Raw genomic sequence first — 18,655 nt, 5'->3', positions numbered from 1 at the left:
GTGCCCGGCACAAACTCAAAGATATGAACCCCAAGGGAGCGGGAGCAGTCTGCAGCATTTCTATTCTTTTTCTAATCTATTACCGCCTCTCACTTCAACCTCATCTCACTGATTGCCCTGTGTATTCTTTTTTTACCCTGCTCCACAGAGATTTGATTAGATGTTGCACTATAGTGAAAATGCTGACCTGGTGCCGATCCACTGCGGGGATGTTGTAGTTCTCTGCCCTCAGGTTAGATGCGGCCACAATATAGTCCATGTGGAAGTTAGAGTCGTCATCCTGTGAAAGACGGGATTGTTAAACATACAGAACACATCAGTCATCCATATAACACACTCCAAAGCGTGATACACAAGAAGAAAATATATCTATGTGTGCATCCAAATCCAAGCCAAGTGACACATCCCTTTTCTCGGCTTGCCTGCTTTGGGGCTTTGAAGGCTTTGTTACTGTGCAACTTCAATCACTCTAATACATGACTTGGTCACCCCATCAGAATGCAGTTGGAAATCAGATTTCTGTTGTGATCGACATGGCCAGTGAGGTCATGCCTCTGCTGCTGCGGCTCTACAAAAGGCTGTGAAGGCGACTGTCACTCAGGGATGGCTTTAGGGGCAGTGAGGAAGCTCCTCGCTCGCAACCCGATGCATGCGACACCCTCCTACGCACATTCCATCTATCTGCAGCATGACCTGGGCACGTAGGGATGATAATGAAGACGAAAAAGGGGGGAGCGCGGCTAGTTTGGGGATCCCATTCTTATTTGAAATGACATTCGATATGTGCCTGACTTACCTCATGCGCCTTTATTGCTGCATCTCCTGAGTCACTGAATGCGTTACCACAACCTCATTAAAGGCTGCCTTTTTCATCATCTTATATAGCTACTCCAAATTCCCCTAACGCTCACCTCTGCAGCTACAGCAACTGCACCCTGTCTGGCATGCTTTGTTTGGAGCCTGGAGCAGGCCATGCCGGGAATTAGGATTTTTAACTCTGCACTCCACACTCCCAACCTCCGTGACTATAGACAACAAGCTTGTATAGAGGTGAGAATTCTAATTGTTTCACTCCTTTGACAAGGTTTCCCAGGAAACCCGGGAGCCCACTGGAGGGGTCATAGATCAACAGGTAAATTGGATAAGTCAGATGCAAAGGTCAAATTTCCCCCAGTTAATTTGAACTATAACTAGATCACATTCATACTCAGAAAACCCAAATTACACATTATGTTATTAGAAAACAATTGCCTATGTTTAATGTAACCACTAAAGACATTAAAACAAGAATTATGTTTCTGTTTTGAAATGTGCATGGCACATATTGTGGCACTGATTTATGATTAAATCTAAATTGTACAAGTTCTAGGTCCCTTGAGAGTGTATTTTCTCCCATTTCGTTTTTGTAGAGTTGTATCTTTGGGTTGGTTCGGTGAATGGGTTGACCTGTGTACTGTTTCACAAATTTGTCATGAATAAATAAGGGAGTTTGAAGCCAACCGTTAACCCTCTGATAATTTGTTTTGTGACTAATTGCCAAGGTTGCACTGATTGGTCCCTTTGTGATTAAAACTGGTTTTCATGGTGGACAATTCGAGTCCAAAAGCAATCTTGAGTTTGGACATTTCTGGGAGCTTCAGGGAGCACAGCACATTGTCACAGTTAAGAGTACAAAGTGTTGGCTCCCCAGCACCTAGCCACAGGCAATTCAAGATGTTAACCAAGCATAAGCCTGATTTAATGTTCCGGCAGAGAGTCCCTATTTGTTGATAGGTGATGTGAAGGAGTGCGAGGAGGGACATTGACCGTGGCTTTCTGCACAATGGACGTGCTACAGAGGGAAATCTACCTTCAGGGCTTAGTGTGCCACTTCAAAAACACCAATCCTTATATCCCTACCCTCCTACATCTGTTCCGTGTGAGCTGGCAGACTAAAATGTCCTTTTTGCTATTTGTGTTCACACAGCTAACCCCAAGGTGTTATACCCCCAGTAGACACAGAATACAAGCAAGCCCTGTTTCACAAATCTCTTGAGTAAAAGCACAGATTCGGGTCTCCAGGGACCTAAATATGAAAAAAAGGGGGAGCGGGGGGGAGGGGGACATATTATTCAAGCAACTATAGATTTGAGTGCAGCTCCCTGCTAACACTGAGCCGCCAGCATGTCTATATTGCTTCTACTGCAGAGCGTGCAGTAGAGGTGTGTCACTGCACTCTCACGCGCCCCACACACATCCTGCGTCTACCTCTGGAGCGCGTCGCCTTACCTTACTGCTGCGTCTCTCGGACTTTTCTCGGACACACATGCAACGTCTCAGCAGCTGCTGCTGCTGCAGCGCTGCTTCTAAAAGCCCTATCTTTCTACATAGAGTTTTCATCGATAATTCCCATCAAAAATGAAGTTCTTTCATGTCATCTATGATGCATATGATTTATATTGAGTCTGGACAGTAATCCGTGTGCCCCATTGCCATTTTTTTTCTTTTTTTTTGCCATATGTTCGCTTGTTGGAAGTTTTATTTTGAAGGGGACACACCAGGAAATGGTGAAACTACAGCGAAAGCTGCCAGTATGAAGTCAATATGACTCTCAGCAGAGTATTTCAAAAATCACTTTACTGATTTATACGGGAGAGAGAGAGGGGGGTGTGGTCGGGGAAGAAGAAGGCCGTAGACACAGATAGAGCAACGGAAAACTGTTGCGCTCATCATGATCTTTTTTATTTCTTCACTATATTGGATCTCTATATGTGTCATTTATCCAAAAATGAAATGCCAGAACTAATTGAAAATTAGGTTTTAAATCCCTCGGATTTTGATTGCACAATTAAATCGTGAAATAAAGGGATTATTCGCGTATACGACTGAGGGATGTTTTATTTTGAAATAAACACACCGGGTAAACGTGTAACTAGAGTGAATGCTGCTGGTATGACTGTCAGCAGAGTATTTCTCTATCAGTTAAAGCACAGAGACGCGAGAGAGACGCGCTGCTCTCAGAAAAAAAATAGGCGAGCCTCCTGAGGGGAAGGGGAGCGTCGCTGCAGACGTGCCTCCGACGCGCCTCAGCAGTGCGTCTGAGGTTGGATGTGTGCTCGCTCTACGTTGATTTCACAGTCTGTGACAAAAAGTCAGACGCAGACGCGAGGTAGACGCGCAGTAGAGGTAGGATGTGTGTGGGGGCCGTCAGCCTACCTTCTCAAAGTCCATGGGGTTCATCTGCATGGCTGAGCTTTTCACAGACGGTGACGCCAACTTTCCTTTCAACTCCTCAAGGCGGGCTTTTTCTGGTGTAAAGACATAGAGAGGGGAGAGAGGGGGGTAACGAAAAGAAACGAGGCAATGCCAGAAAATCTCAGCGGGTTACAAATAACTCACCAGCGTCATCACTGTCCCTGTCTTTCTCCGCCTTCATCTCCTCATCAGTGGCACTGATCTTCACGGACGACTGGGAACTGAAAGATGGAACACGGACCTCCTCTAAGATCTTTCTGATAGAAGCGCAGTCTCTTGTCCCGTTGACTCCATTGATCTGGCCGTACAGATTAGCCGCTGCCACCACATACTCCATATGGGTGGTCTAAAACACAAGAGTGAAAATATAAACTGATAATTAAGCTGAAGCCGTTTGCTTATGTCGTGTTTTAATAGCTAAGATCCACATTGTACAATAACACTGTATTTAGGTGACTGATGCATAGAATCGCAGGCAATGTAAGCCCTGAGTCTCAAACTATTTATAAAACAGAGGAGCTTGTAAGATAGATGATATTTGCAGAAGGAATTTCTTTTGGCAAAAAAGTGGACTTACACACTTATACTCTTAGGTTCACCTTTAGGCACTTACCCTAGCCTTCGCAAATGTAAATGAAATGAAATCAGTTGTATTTGCAGATGATAAAACAATTGTAGCATTGTCACTCAAAGGTGGGAGCTTAAAAATGATACATGTCAAACTTATGGAAGGGCAAAAATAAATGGTAAAGGACAAGAGAGTCAGATGGCAGGAGATGGAAACAATGCAGACGCCAGGAAAGGTGAGGTGTCATGATTGGGGGAGTCAGGAAAGCAAATCTTCTTTGTGGGCCATTGTGAATTGTCTGTTTCTCACCGCTATAACGGCCTCATTAAAACCTTCCAAATTACAGTGTTTTTTCAGCTCAACATAAGCTTTGTTTCCCCTTGAGATGACAGTGTGTAGAAATCAGCTTGGGCGATCTAGAATGCGAACACATGTCGGGAGCGAGATTATTATCTGCCTTTTCATTGTCTGTATGCAGGTGAAGTGGCGTTCACAGGCCAGATAAGAATCCGGTATATGGTGGGAGTGAGGAAGAGCCACTAGGGGAGAACGGGGTAAGTAGGCACACTTTTTACTCTAGTGAGAATTGCTCATCACCAAAACATCTGTCAATAGCCATTCCTACATTACATTGAAGCTTAAGGTGTTGGCTTGAAATGTGTGTCTCTCTTTTTTTCCAACTTATTGTAATGAAGAAGTAATTTACCATCAAAGACACTCTGACACATTGTGACAACCAACCCCATCAAGGGGTCGGTTGTCAAACACTATGGGGTTGTTTGTCACAATGTTATCTTAATGGGAAAAATCTTAAAAAGAAGGCAATGAGGCAGAACCAAATTTGAAAGTTTAATTGCATTGTCAAGTTGACAAATAGGCCTACATAACTTACTGTAGCCTTGGCAGCTGGTCTAGTTTGGGATGCACTGGGTTGTTTTGATTTTGTTGCCCTTTTTTCTTTTGCTTGCTAGCTGCCTTTTCCTGCTCTATTCTTTCCTTCTCTGGGGTGTCAGTGAGGATACAGCTTGACAATTTCTTTCGTTATTGGGTTCCTTTTCTGGCTGCAGCCTTGAGATAACATGTGACAACCAACCCCCCAAAAAATTTGACGACCAACCCCAACCTGAATTTCTTGCTAGCATCAAGGCCAACAACCATCTGACAACTAATTAGCTTGCTAACAACAATCTAAACTATAGCTTACCCTTCACACTTTCTGAGGGTAACAAGTGTTTTGTTATAAACCCATTGTGTAAAAGCCTAGAAGAAAAATACTGAGAAGCAAAATATTTTGAATTTGACATGAAAAACACAAAACATCCTCTCACCTGAAATGCAGCCGTCTTCCTCCAAGGAAGTCTATGTATGTGACCTCTGATCCCAATTCTGGACCTTTTTTATATCAACATTTCAGAGCTAGCGCGCTCTGGTGGCGAGATATAACGAATGTGACATCCAACCCATGTGACAAATTACCCCGTTCTCCCCTATCAGACCAGATAAAGACAGAATGCCAGCGGCCTTCACCAAAAAAAAACTCAGCATTTCTGCAGTCATTGCTGTATACTGTTTTAGGGTACATATCAGGATTACTACCGCAAGAGGAAGCAGGGACCAGACTCTACTCACATTGTTGGGGTTAAAGGTTAGCGGGTGAGGGCATCTCTTGGATCCCGACCAGAAGGGCAGACCAGTAGAAGTCACCTAGATAGGAAGCAGTTCAAATAATACACTCATCACAATGATCAACAGCCGGATATTTTACATGAGAAACATACTGTAGTTTACTTAGTTCCTACTTACGAGTCACTTAGTCATTATTCTCTTATCAAATATGACACCATAGTTTTTTCAACGACATCTTTGACTATATTCCAAACAATTCCCTTTTTAAAGAAAGACTTGTTACAAAGACTTCCTTCCACCTTTCATCATAAACAACCCACTGTATCAATGTATAGCTTGATAGAACCTCACTAGAACTTTAGCTTTCTGACACATAGCTGTCTTCCCGTGTCAAAGCCAGACTATTATTGTTATCAGTTGTGTGCTGACAACACAATTTGTATGTCTGATAGAGGAACAAAGGGAGCCGAGAGCTTTGATGTATCCAAATGGTCTGTATGCTGGGAAAAAAGAGAGAGTCTTCTGCTGGTGGTGCCAGTTTTCACTGCAGGGGTCCCCCCTCTAGCAGCCAAAAGGCATCAACAACATTCTCCTTTTCTAAATCTGGATGCAGATGGCTTTAAGGCAGAACATGGCATCAACAATGCTGCCAGATTACTCACCCACACCCGCTCAAGAGAACACATCACTCCCATCCTCAAAAAACTCCACTGGCTCCCAATACAGCACCGAATAAATTTTAAGATCCTGCTCATCACTTACAAAGCCCTCAATAACCTTGCCCCCCCCTACCTCACCGACCTCCTCAAACGTCACTCCCCCACTCGCCAACTCAGATCATCTGACACTAACCTTCTCACCCCCATCACAAGATCAAAGCACCGTACCACAGGAGACAGAGCGTTTGCCATTGCTGCCCCAACCCTCTGGAACTCCCTCCCCATAAACATCCGAAATGCAGACTCAATCAACTCATTCAAAAGCCAACTCAAAACTCACCTTTTCAAGAACGCATATGACCCCTGACCCACCCACACCGCACCTGACTATTCCAAACCCCATCTTAAATTTGTATCTTGCTTTCCGTTGTTTCCGTTTCTTTTTTTTGTTTTGTTCTTTGTTTCTTTTCTTATGTAGGCCTATTGCATATTCTATGTCATGTTAAGCGTCTTTGAGTGACCTCCAAAAAAGCGCTATATAAATTTGATCAATTATTATTATTATTATTATCCTTTTTTTTTTTTAAATGATACCGGTATTAAATTCACAATTTTATGAAACAGACTCAGCAACCCATCACTAACTTGAAGGAATAATCAACAATAAAAAATGTTTTAAATTAAGTGACTGAAACAACAATGCAACTCGATAGCAGGCACAAATGAAGTATAAATACAGCAGATACACTGTACAACTTAACATTATTCGTTTGCATTTACAATATGAGGTCTTTTTTTCTCAAAGGTCATTTTAGCTACATCCATATTTTCACATCTCTCATTCTATCTTTCCTTTGTACATTGAGTTGAGCCTTGTGTGGAAACTGATCAGTGTAGATTCAGTCCTGTGCGAAGACTTACACCCACCAAAGTATCTGTTATGTTATGTAAATGTTAAGTCATGTCATGCGTGTGTTCTCCAATTTGTCAGCTTGGTTTGTGACCGTTAACTGACGTTAGCTGCCTTATCATAGTTCCTCAGAAAGTTTGTGGTCGAAAGCGACTTTCCAAGAAGTCAGTGAAAATGTAACTCTTGTGTAGGTAACAAGGACAAAGAGAACTACAGAAGAAAAAGAGAAGCAAACCATTAGAGCTACCACAGTTTCCCTATCGTGAAATGTGATTATGAGGCTAAACAAATGTTTATTTTCTGGATTGGTGTAAACACTTATTGTAACATATGAGATCGGTTCATTTGAACAGCATGAGACATAATAAAGCCAATAGTTGTGGATTCTCCAAAGTCGTTTATGGGAATGCTACTATAAATATTTCAGCAGAACTGAAATTCCTCTTCAGAGGAATGTCTATAACTCTACAGGGACATATAATGAGGGTAGAAACGGCCAGTTGCTGTACTGGGACTGGGGTTAGTGAGGGGTCTGTTTGGGTTGATACTGATCCGTGCCCCCCCAAGGTGTGACATCATTCTGTCTGCATGCTTCACCAGATTACAAACCCTCACAACCCCTATTTATCAGCAATGGCTTTCAGTAGTTCAGGTTTCAAACGATAAAAGGACAGTGGTCCCTGAGCCCGGGGGAAATATGCTTTGTGACCTGGTGTTGCGAAATGTGAAAAAAACAAAACAACGATTGTGCCAAATCACATTAGAGTGTTTGATTGATTAGTATGCAGGGATCTGACATACTCAACAGTGCCCCTATGTGTCCATAATCACAAATTACAGCCATACTTGACTTTGGTTATGTAAATGGACACGCATCTAGCTATAGTGGGCCCCTTTGTTTACATACCCTTTGTGTACATACCAGTTCACAGAGCCTAGGCTGTGTAAGAACACTGGATTACTTTTCAGCGCAAACACAGTACGGACAGGTAGCGGATGGTGAGGAGATGTTGATCATTTTTGACACAAAAAAAATTGATTTTGTCCACAAGCATTCTCCAGAATCGCTGGACCCACATTTAAGTGAGAGATGCTGTTTTGTTTTTCCTCTTGTGTGATTTTACCTGTCCAGAAGGGAAACAGTGCAGAAGCTGTCGGATCTCGTTGTTGTAAAGAGTCTCCCACTTGCATCGTGCCCATGTGACACAGTCCTCCCAGCTGGTTGGTCGTTGTCCTCCAGCATTCATGTCCTCCAGGCTGCTCCACACACCACCAAGAACCTCCAGGGCCTCAGCGTCCCCATGGCCCAGAGTCCGCTCTATAAACCCGGCATCTCTGCTTGAAAACAGTGCAGCAATTCCCTTTGATTTAATGATACACATGCACTAAACAGAAGGTACTGTAGTAATCTCTTTGTATGATACATGCTCAGTGTCAGACTTCCAGAGTAATTTTTTTTGAATTTTTTATAGCAGTATTTTGTCAACAGTCAAACTATGAGCAGAATATTTGTTGCGGAACGTGAAAAGAGGGAAAGTCTGGTTCTATCAAGAGCAGAGCAGAATGAATAAAGAGATCTTTGTAAATTAGTAGGGCTGCAACTGTCGATTATTTTCTCAATTAATCGATTATTAATCGATTAGTGTTTTGGTCTGTAAAAATTGTGAAAAATGTTGATACATTTTCACACAGATATTTCAGTTTACTGTCATAATAGGATTAAAGAAACCAGAAAATATTCACATTTGAGAAACTGAAATCGGAGATTTTGGATTTTTTTATAAAAAATTACTCAAAACGATTAATCAATTATCAAAATAGTTGCCGATTATTTTAGTAATCGATTAATAATCGATTTGTCGATTAATCGTTGCAGCTCTAGGGTGTAGTCTTGCTTGTGACTCATAGGGGATTCCTTGGACACTTGGATGTGATCTAATAAGCAGAGGTGAAGAAGGTGTTTAGAAAGCTTGTATTGTGTCAGTGCAACTTCATGTGTCAGCTGATCTGCGTGCGAGTACAAACAGAAGGGTTGACAGTTTTCCGTAACTTCATTAACCAATCCATAAAAATGTACTTTACATCTAGCCGAGTCAATTGCATTTTCCAATCAAATGTTTTCCAGGACAGCACCACAAAGAGGCCTCTGGGGAAAGTATTCCTAAATACATGTTCTTATCTAAACAATCAGTGTAATGTGAGAGACTTTAATGGCTAAGTGAACCAACCAGCACCATTTCTGCTCATCTCCCATTTTTGCTTTAAAGACACAAGACAAGTGCTTTACAATGATGGGAGGGTTATATCAAATCTCACAAAAACAAACAGAGAGACGTTGCAAACCATGGACGGATTAGAAGGGCTCCGAGGCTCTTAGCTCGGACAGAGTCTAGGCCTTGGAGGCTCAAATGTGTCTTTGACGTGCTGGTTCATTATAATAAGGTCAACACTTTATGGTAAGATCAGGGTATTTCAGGGTGTATGACATAAAATTCATGTGTTATCAAACTTGGAGATTGAAAAAATGGGATACTGCTTATTCCTGAATTAAACTAATCTCTTATCGCTTTCATTAGATGTTTCTAAACCGGAGACTGTAAGTACAGTAAGTGAGTACAGCCTTGGCAGGAGAGACTGTTTATGCCATGTGTATAAGGGGTTTACTGCTAAAAGCCAACCACATGTTTTCCTGGTTAATAAAACAAAATAATGAGCTTGCACAACTTCATTCACTTTTGTAGGTCTGTAGGCAACACTTGTTGTGGAACACGGTAAATAGCTTGAGGATGACATCATATCTTACCCCAGGAAGAGATTCAGATTTTCAGGTGTTTGTTTGAACAGTCCTTCAAACTGATCTCTGGCCCACTAAGAGAAATGCAAAGTGCAAAGACAACCCCACTTTAAATGTATGTTTTTACATATAATACATCAGTTATAAATCAGTTAAATAATGACATTTCAGGCTGGATAAGTATACACTGAGTGGCTAATACGGCATACTTGTAAGAAATCTAGGTTTTGGCTGATATGGTCATATTATAGATGACAGAGAAGCATGGATTCAAATCTGGTGTATTTTGTTTTAGCCAGCAGAGTGACTGAATGAACATCACTGTTGTTGCGTTTAAGGGTTGATAAGACTTTTGATTGGCCTGCTTTTTCATTGAAATGTCACAACAACTTGTGGTGGATTGCACGCATTGATGCCCACCCAAGAATAATTTCTGAAAGCTTGAGTTATCCCTTAACTTCTCTTTTAGAGTCATTGTCTGGTAAAAGGTTTCATTCTTCCAATGATATGAATGTTTCTTGGCATTCACTGCAGGGTCAAACAATCTGTGTAACTTAAACACAAAGCTTCATTAGAAGTACTGTACCTGCAGGGTGTGCTCAATGCGATGAGGGAAGTTCTTGAGCGTGCACAGAGGGATGGCTTTATTAGAACTGGAATTGACCCGCCCATAAGAATCTGTCAGGTGAGGGACAACCACCAGAGTGTGACCCTGACTTCCTAGAGTTCCTCCCTCCAGCATCGGCTTCTTGTGTTGGACGCAGAGCCCATCGAGGTAGACCCCTAGGCAGCAACAAAACAAGGGGTTTCTCGCTTAAATGTATATACTTTTACATGATTTTGCTGTAATGTTCTGGTATATTGATTGACTCATATAATAATGGTAATGAAGACAGAGTAAGTTCCCTCACTGGCTTCCACATTATCAAGGGCTGCAGCCACTCCATCGAGACCATTGAAGAAGTTGTAGTCATACACTTCTTCACTGTCAGGGTCCAGGCGATTCTGGTGAGGGGTGATATTAATCCGCGGGTTCATCTCTCGAACAGCTTTCGCTGCAACTTCCGATTTAGGTTTCTGTGTATGGATAAGCAAGCAAGTGGGCTGTGCGTCTGGGAGATAATGTATGTGAGGAATGTGGGTAAAATTGCATGCAAACAATGGTAGCAATGACAGACAGAGAGAGAATTGCAGGAAATTGTATTTTTTTAAACAAAATCAACATCCAGCTTTGTTATTGGAGCTTTCTATGAAACTATTCTTGGAAATCATCAGGATCTAACGCCTAACGGAAACATCCTCTGTCTTATAATATATTATAATTCATGTGGTATTTTTACTGTACTGTCAAGACACTATAGTCTGAGTGTCTTCCTGTTGTACAAAAGTGGAATCAGCACATTTATCTCTGGAATTTCGGAGCAGTTGAAGATTTTTTGTCGACATACTGCACTCAACTATCTGTTGCGTAACTCGGTGAGATACTGGTAGTTGTTTACTCCGACTCAGATCAGAGGCCTGTTTCAGGTAGCTGGTTTTGAGGCAACCCAGAGTTTGTTCGCTCTGAGTTAGTGGAAACTCTGGGTTTTCAGTTTCAGGAAGCAGGTTCAGCGCAACCGAGAGTCAGTTACTGCGGCAACATACGCCGTGGGTCTAACCTGCTCGGGAGGTGGTTAGACCTACTCTGAGTTTGTTTTCACTTTACGCTGCAGCTCCGACTGAAGAAAGAGTGTCCCTGTCACAACGCGTCCCTGTACAGTTTGAAGCAAAATCACTCCAAAGAAATCTCCATCGGGATGTTTTTATCATTTCCTGATGATTTTACGTTTTGATCGATAATTAATCTGATTAGTAGCCTAGTTCTCAGCCGTTCATATAGGCGGCCACCTTACACATCGTGAACATGCTCTACATTCAGATTAATAAACCTATTTGTATTGTATGCTTTTTAACGTCTGTGTCACTGAACAGATTTATGTCAGGTGGAGTCATGTAACCATGCGGCTGCACGCGATCGTTACTGTTCACTTGTGCGATCCTAAAGTCACAGACGAGCCTCGTTAAACAGCCTAATATGAATATAAAAATTATATAATAATTTAAACTGTGATCACTTGAGGAAAATGGATCTGGTAATAAATAAATCGGGCTCTTCAATGGAAAGTCTGTTTACTGCACAGTATTAGGCTATAGCTTGCCAACATATTATACAGCGAATATAAAACACTGTCAGCAATGCTGTGCCGCGCCAGCTTAATACTTTACTGCTGATATGCGTAACTTTTTAAAATAGACTATGGCTTCTCATACGGAAGCAAAATTATTCTCTTGACAAAAAATGTTTGCTCTGTTTTTTTCTGAATTGCAGAGGAGATTAGATCAGAGTTATGAGATAATATCCCCGTTAATTCTTCTCCATACCATAAACTCATTCGTTAATAATTCTAACCCTAGTGGGAGGAGCAGAGATTTTTTTTTCTTTTCTTTTTTGAGAAGTGGAGAAGTGGGAGGATCAATCATTTGTTTCTTCTGTTTCCATGGTGATCATGTTATCAGCGATCCATTGACGATGGCTTTTACGCACACGCTCAGAGTTGATTAACCCAACGCTGATCCACTGTTCTGAAACCAAAAACCCAGAGTTGCTCGTCAATCCTGCGCTCTGAGTTAACCAACTCAGAGCACAGGATTTAACTCAGAGTATGTAAAACCAGCTACCTGAAACAGGCCTCAGCTGATATACCCCTAAAATAACCTGCAAAACAAAACAAGCACAAATGGTGGAGAATGGCAGCTCTGTGAAATTTAACACAAGCTACCTCATACAGTCACAAAACCTTCACCCCGAAACCTGTCCCTTTAGCCAAGCCCTCTGACTCCTTCCACTTAACCAGGTCAAATAAGAAGTGATGTAAGGTGGCCAGATAGAGTGAGATTCTTCAACACCTAGAGGGGCTGCTTTTTTTCTCACCCCGATATCCCCAGACCTGAACAGGAACTGTCGGTTCAAGTTGGATCTTTCTATGAAGTCCATGTCTGTCACTGTGATGTGCCCCTCTTCTCCAGCGCCCAGCCCAATCAGGGCAAAGTTCTTTAGAAGCTCACAGCCAATGGCTCCAGCTCCAACCTTTAAAACATTACAGAGAGACAATGGTAGCATATTAAATGAATAGTGGCTCATGCAATGCAAGTTTATACATTTAAATTAAAGTTTGGACAGATATAACTGCTACAATGATGTAGCAGAAAATTATTCACATATCATAACTTGTTTTCCCTGTGCCAATAGAAACACATGCATCCACTTTTTTTAAATTAAACACACAGTAAACAACAGTAAAAAAATAACACTTTCAAAAGGAAACAGAGAAAGGGCTTGGCACCGCTGAACGGCCCCCTGCACACCAAGAGATCAGCGCCGGCAGGAAATGCCACCTGAATCACAGGCGCTTCCTGCATGTGCCATCGTTAACACCAAGCAAGATCAGAGGAAAAAACAACAGATGGAGCTCCTGCATTACCAGTGCAGAGTGTGCCCCCTGCTGGACAAACACTGAACCTGCCCTCACCAGGAAATACTTCAGCCTCTCAAGCTTCTCCTGGAATGCTGAGCCGAACACAGCAATCTGTCCATCATACCTTGTGCCTCTCTGTCACAGAGGAAAAAACAAAGAAGTTTGTTTACAACCAAGTTCTGACTGAATGGTCCTGACCGGTGTATTTGAAATGTGTTTTAAATCGAGGCATCTCTTAACATACAGCTGAAAAACAGCTCTCTGCCAGTTGGTCCTCCTCTTCAGGGAGGCACTTCAGTCCATCAAAATATAACCACTGCTGAAGAGGCGTGAATTTCCCACTACATGCCTGCAGGAACATTATAGTGTTTATAGAGCGTATGTATAGAGCAATGGAACTAATGTCTGAGGCAATTGACCTTTGACCTCACCTTAATAACTTCTTGAGCAGCAAGGCCCCCGATGAAAGCATTGACAGGAGCCAAGTCCCCCTGGGCTGTGTAGGACAGGTTACGCACAGCAGCTTCATCCAGCTGTTCCAGCTGGGCGACCTCATTCAGCTGTCTCACTATGGCAATCAGGGCATCTGCATCTGGCTGTTTGGGGATGAATCATCTCAAGAAGTCAGTGGAAAAAAATGCTTTCTACAGATAATCAAGTGTGATTCACTTGTCCTGTCATTTTGAAGTTATCATACAACTTGTTTTGTAAGATGTATTGAATATTGGCCGTGATATCCGGTCACCTTAACTGACCTTGGACCGTGGACAAGGGAGTCGCCCCTCTCTCTTCACAAAGCTATGGAGCGCTTGGAAAGCCAAGTGCAGGGTATTGTAATCGTTCTTTGTCAGCAGCTTATGGTCCAGTAGAGCCTCACTCAGTGGTTTCTGCAATGTATATTGTAGCTCTATTACAAGGTTTAAGAAAGGGGATATGTGAAAAATAGAAATAAATTAAAAATTATGATACTTACAAAACTCATCATACAGGGCTGTTTAACCTCTGTCACTACTCCACCTCTTTCATACTCAGAAAAGGCTGAGGTGTCACCGATGCTGAAGGAGTACTGCTGGTCTGGTGATGGAGTATGACATACAGATAGTGAAATCAAAACTAAATCTAATCACAACTACACAATTCGAATTGGACTCTCTTTAGAATAGTTGAATATGTCGAGCATTACTACATGACTAAAGAAACAAAGTTATCATGGCAAAGTGACACTAACCGCGGACTCTGATCTCCACAGGGCCGATATGGTTGAGCTCTGTCATGCCTTGGACGTTGGAAAAAGAAACTTTGGAGCCATCTCTTAGTCCATGTTTCTGGTCATCTGTGCAGAACACCTCTCCAGGGTTCCCCTTAAAAAAAAACATTTTAACAAACATTTGATTTTAAGCAAGTATTCTAGTAATCATACTCAAGAAAGCTTATTTTCTTCTCTTTTAGAAAACCTGTCAAATACATTGGATCAATCAGAAAGGAGAGAGGCCTTATATACATTTCCAATAGATGTAAATGTAACCCATCAAAACTCTCAGCAGGTTATTTTAAGTAATACTGGATGTGTTAGAGAGTCTTGTATGCACCAGTGACATAAAACAATAAGGCGGTTTTACCTTAGTGATACTTTGTATCATCGCTGATTTAGGCACCTCTCCATCCTTGTCCAAGACGACAAACTTCTCCCCAAAGTCACAGAACAACTGACTGCAAATAAATCATAAAGTTTTCATTTCTATATACCGTCCATTTTAGCCAGGTTGTCTTACCAAAGACCAATATCTTACTGTCAGGCTATATTAGAAGAAAAAAGCCCATGCACAACGATTTCCTGTACTCTGCAGCAAAAGGAAATACCAATCATTTTCAAAACAAGAGCCTTACTGAAAGCAATTATTTAAAGATGAAGTCACCAATTCTGGAAAATGCTTGTAGTCAAACTCAATTTGTGTCAAGATCAGTAAATATCTCCTCACGATCTGCTTGCTGCTGAATATTATTATACACAGCCTAGGCTCTTTTAACGGGTATGTAAACTAAGGGTCTCGGACCAACCCCCTGTAGCAAGCAACATGCCTCTTTAAAGAGCCTAGGCTTTGTATGGTGAAGCAAATTGTGAGGAGATATTCATTGATTTTGACAAAAAAAGTTATTTTGACAACAATAATTTGCTGATTCCACCTTTAAAAAATTGACTCATGTAATTTGTCACATACAGTCATATGAAAAAGTTTGGGAACCCCTCTCAGCCGGCATTATAATTGACTCTGCTTTCACAAAAAAAATATAAAAGTGGTATGTCTTTAATTTACCAGGAACAGTTAAGTACTGGGATGTTTTCCAAACAAAGATTTTTTGAAAAGCAGTATTTGGTTGTATGAAATAAAATAAAATGTGAAAAACTGGCTGTGCAAAAATATGGGTACCCTTGTGGTTTTGTTGATTTTAATGCCTGTAACAGCATGTAAAACTGATGACTTTAAACACAAAGTTGGTTGGATTATGTTGTTAAGCCTTGAACCTCATATAATTGTCTGTTTAATCATGAGAAAATGTATTTTAGGTGCCTAAATGCAAGTTGCACTTCTCTTTGACTCTCTGCTGAAGTGAGACAGAATGGGATCATCAAAACAGCTCCCAAAAGATCTGAAAAACAAAGATTGTTCATTGTCATGGTTTAGGGGAAGGCTACAAGAAGCTTTCCCAAAGGTTTCAATTGTCAATTTCGACAGTAGGGAACATTGTCAGGAAATGGAAGGACACAGGCATAGTGGCAGTTAAACCCAGGCATGGCAGACCAAGAAAAAAACAGGAGCGGCATAGGTGGAGGATTGTGAGAATGGTTGCACACAACCCACAGATCACCTCCAAAGACCTGCAAGAACATCTGGCTGCAGATGGTGCATCTGTACATCATTCAACAATGCAGCGCAATTTGCACCAAAACATCTGATTTTTATAAAGACCAAATAACTTAATTTTTGTCTCATCAGTCCAAAGCATTTTCTTCCAATATGAAGCTGGCTTGTCTAAATGAACTTTTGCATACTCCATGCAACTGTATCTGTGGCGTGGGCGCAGAAAGGGCTTCCTTCTCATCACCCGGCCATACAGATGTTTTGGTGCAAATTGCACTGAATTGTAGAACCATGTACAGATACACAATCTGCAGCCAGATGTTCTTGCAGGTCTTTAGAGGTGATCTTTGGGTTGTGTGCAACCATTCTCACAATCCGCCGCATATGCCGCTCTTGTACTTTTCTTGGTCTGCTAGACCTGGGTTTAACTGCAACTGTGCCTGTGTCCTTCCATTCCCTGACAACGTTCCTTACAGTAGAAATTGACAATTGAAACCTTTGGGAAAGCTTCTTGTAGCCTTCCCCTAAACCATGACAATGAATAGTCTTTGTTTTTAAGATCTTTTGGGAGCTGTTTTGATGATCCCATTCTGTTACACTTCAGCAGAGAGTCAAAGAGAAGTGCAACTTGCATTTAGGCACCTAAAATAGATTTTCTCATGATTAAACAGACACTTCTATGAGGTTCAAGGCTTAACAACATAATCCAACCAACTTTGTGTTTAAAGTCATCAGTTTTACATGCTGTTACAGGCATTAAAATCAACAAAACCACAAGGGTACCCATATTTTTGCACAGCCAGTTTTTCACATTTTATTTTATTTCATACAACCAAATACTGCTTTTCAAAAAATCTTTGTTTGGAACACATCCCAGTACTTAACTGTTCCTGGTAAATTAAAGACATACCACTTTTATATTTTTTTTGTGAAAGCAGAGTCAATTATAATGCCGGCTGAGAGGGGTTCCCAAACTTTTTCATATGACTGTATATAGTTTCTTCATGTTACTGTATGTCTGTCTAGACAACCGGTCGCTTTCTGCACTTTATTTGAACTTGAATTTAAAAAATATATAATACATCTTATACATCTAGCAGGGGCATGCTGAGCATTTCCTCTCTTTACATTCGCTTCCTCTTGGCGTTTTCGACTGCAGGTTAAATTGGAAGTGTTTGTTATTGTGTTAGCATACTCATCTCATTATTTCCCTTACCCACAGAGTCCTCTGGTGTCTGCTACAATGAACTGAATTCCATGCGAATGGCAGAGATCACCAAAGCGCTTCTGATCATCCAGCGAGGAGTCAGTGAGGACCACCACCTGAACAAATGACAGTCCGCCTCCATAAAGAAAAGTGTCTTTGTTTGCTACTGACTGTTAGAAATCACCAAATCTTTTTAGTTATAACTTACAACAACAGTTTTGAAATGTGGGCTGGAAGGTAGAATTGGAAAATTAGAGAATGTAATTTATTATGCCTTGGCAGGTTGATGTTAATAAACTTGTACAATCATAAATAAAACTGGATTAATTGTGTGCAGCTGTTAAACCACCGAGCATTTATAGGACATTAGGTTTGATAGTGAAGTACCTGGAATTGCCGAAGGAGGTCATCATGCAGTGGTCCAGTGTGGGCCTTCACAAGCACATGTGGGTTAAGGGCAGACAGCTGTTGTAGAGAACATGTGGCCCGGTTTTGACCAAGATGAGCTTCCTTCAGGAAAAACTGATGCGACAAATGAAAATCAAGGTTGACAAAACAATCCCAACTCAAAGGTCCACCTTGTTTGTTCTGGAGCTTTTGACTGTGACACAATAGTCTTCAAGGTGTCATGCAACAAACAGTTAGTGCTCAAACGTTCCTAATTCTGGGCACCTATTGAATATTTTCAACAGCTTTTTCAAAGGTCAAGAATCAACCATCAAACTCAAACTTAACCTACCTCTTAAACTAATGTGACTGTGTGTACCTTCTAGATAATGTTGCTCCTGCCCAATTTTCAGTTATTTTATATCAACATTTTATTTTGTATTTATGGTACCTTGTTTGTTCTTTCTGTCTTCCTCCTTTATTTTTAATATAAGTTATGTCTTGTCTTAAAATCATGTTGTTAAAAAAAATTCAAAAATGTCATTTAAAGGTGCTACAAGGAACTTGTAATTTTTTCTCTGATAAAGTACATAACAGCAAACAAGGCCATCAGTGAAAAGAATGCTATTTTTATATAGTTTGTCTTTATGCTTTTGTCATGGGTCCCTCACCCTCAACTGTAGCTGGCACAATAAAAACACTGCTGCTTTTGTCCAAAAGGGGTGCAAGAATTAACAAAAACTAAAAGTTCTTATGAGCACCTTTAAATTCTCAATGGCTCCTCTAACAGGAAATCCTCTAGTCTAACTTCAGACACAAACAGTATATCTCCTGTAAGATTATTCTTTCATCCATATTAAAAGATCAACACCATGGGGTGGCCGGCGTAGCTTA

The 18,655-nt window shown here is 41.2% G+C and overlaps 1 protein-coding gene across 1 annotated transcript in view; it reads right to left on the bottom strand.

Moving 5' to 3' along the window:
• uba7 (ubiquitin-like modifier activating enzyme 7) overlaps nucleotides 1-18,655 on the bottom strand; it is a 40,899-nt gene that overhangs the window by 21,145 nt on the left and 1,099 nt on the right. The window contains exons 3-20 of the mRNA XM_080026481.1: nucleotides 17,762-17,896; nucleotides 17,384-17,490; nucleotides 14,926-15,016; nucleotides 14,535-14,667; nucleotides 14,280-14,380; nucleotides 14,062-14,193; nucleotides 13,738-13,902; nucleotides 13,551-13,655; nucleotides 13,361-13,441; nucleotides 12,763-12,918; nucleotides 10,703-10,868; nucleotides 10,378-10,574; nucleotides 9,801-9,865; nucleotides 8,122-8,332; nucleotides 5,432-5,506; nucleotides 3,379-3,580; nucleotides 3,196-3,287; nucleotides 188-280 (exon numbers count right to left, since the gene is read on the bottom strand). Coding sequence (XP_079882607.1) covers nucleotides 188-280; nucleotides 3,196-3,287; nucleotides 3,379-3,580; nucleotides 5,432-5,506; nucleotides 8,122-8,332; nucleotides 9,801-9,865; nucleotides 10,378-10,574; nucleotides 10,703-10,868; nucleotides 12,763-12,918; nucleotides 13,361-13,441; nucleotides 13,551-13,655; nucleotides 13,738-13,902; nucleotides 14,062-14,193; nucleotides 14,280-14,380; nucleotides 14,535-14,667; nucleotides 14,926-15,016; nucleotides 17,384-17,490; nucleotides 17,762-17,896 — 2,307 coding nt within the window. The remainder of the gene's footprint in view (nucleotides 1-187; nucleotides 281-3,195; nucleotides 3,288-3,378; nucleotides 3,581-5,431; nucleotides 5,507-8,121; nucleotides 8,333-9,800; nucleotides 9,866-10,377; nucleotides 10,575-10,702; nucleotides 10,869-12,762; nucleotides 12,919-13,360; nucleotides 13,442-13,550; nucleotides 13,656-13,737; nucleotides 13,903-14,061; nucleotides 14,194-14,279; nucleotides 14,381-14,534; nucleotides 14,668-14,925; nucleotides 15,017-17,383; nucleotides 17,491-17,761; nucleotides 17,897-18,655) is intronic.

Source organism: Ammodytes marinus (genome assembly GCF_949987685.1).
Source record: "Ammodytes marinus genome assembly, chromosome: 4".
Taxonomy (NCBI): Eukaryota; Metazoa; Chordata; class Actinopteri; order Uranoscopiformes; family Ammodytidae; genus Ammodytes; species Ammodytes marinus.
This window is presented reverse-complemented; position numbering and strand designations above follow the sequence as displayed.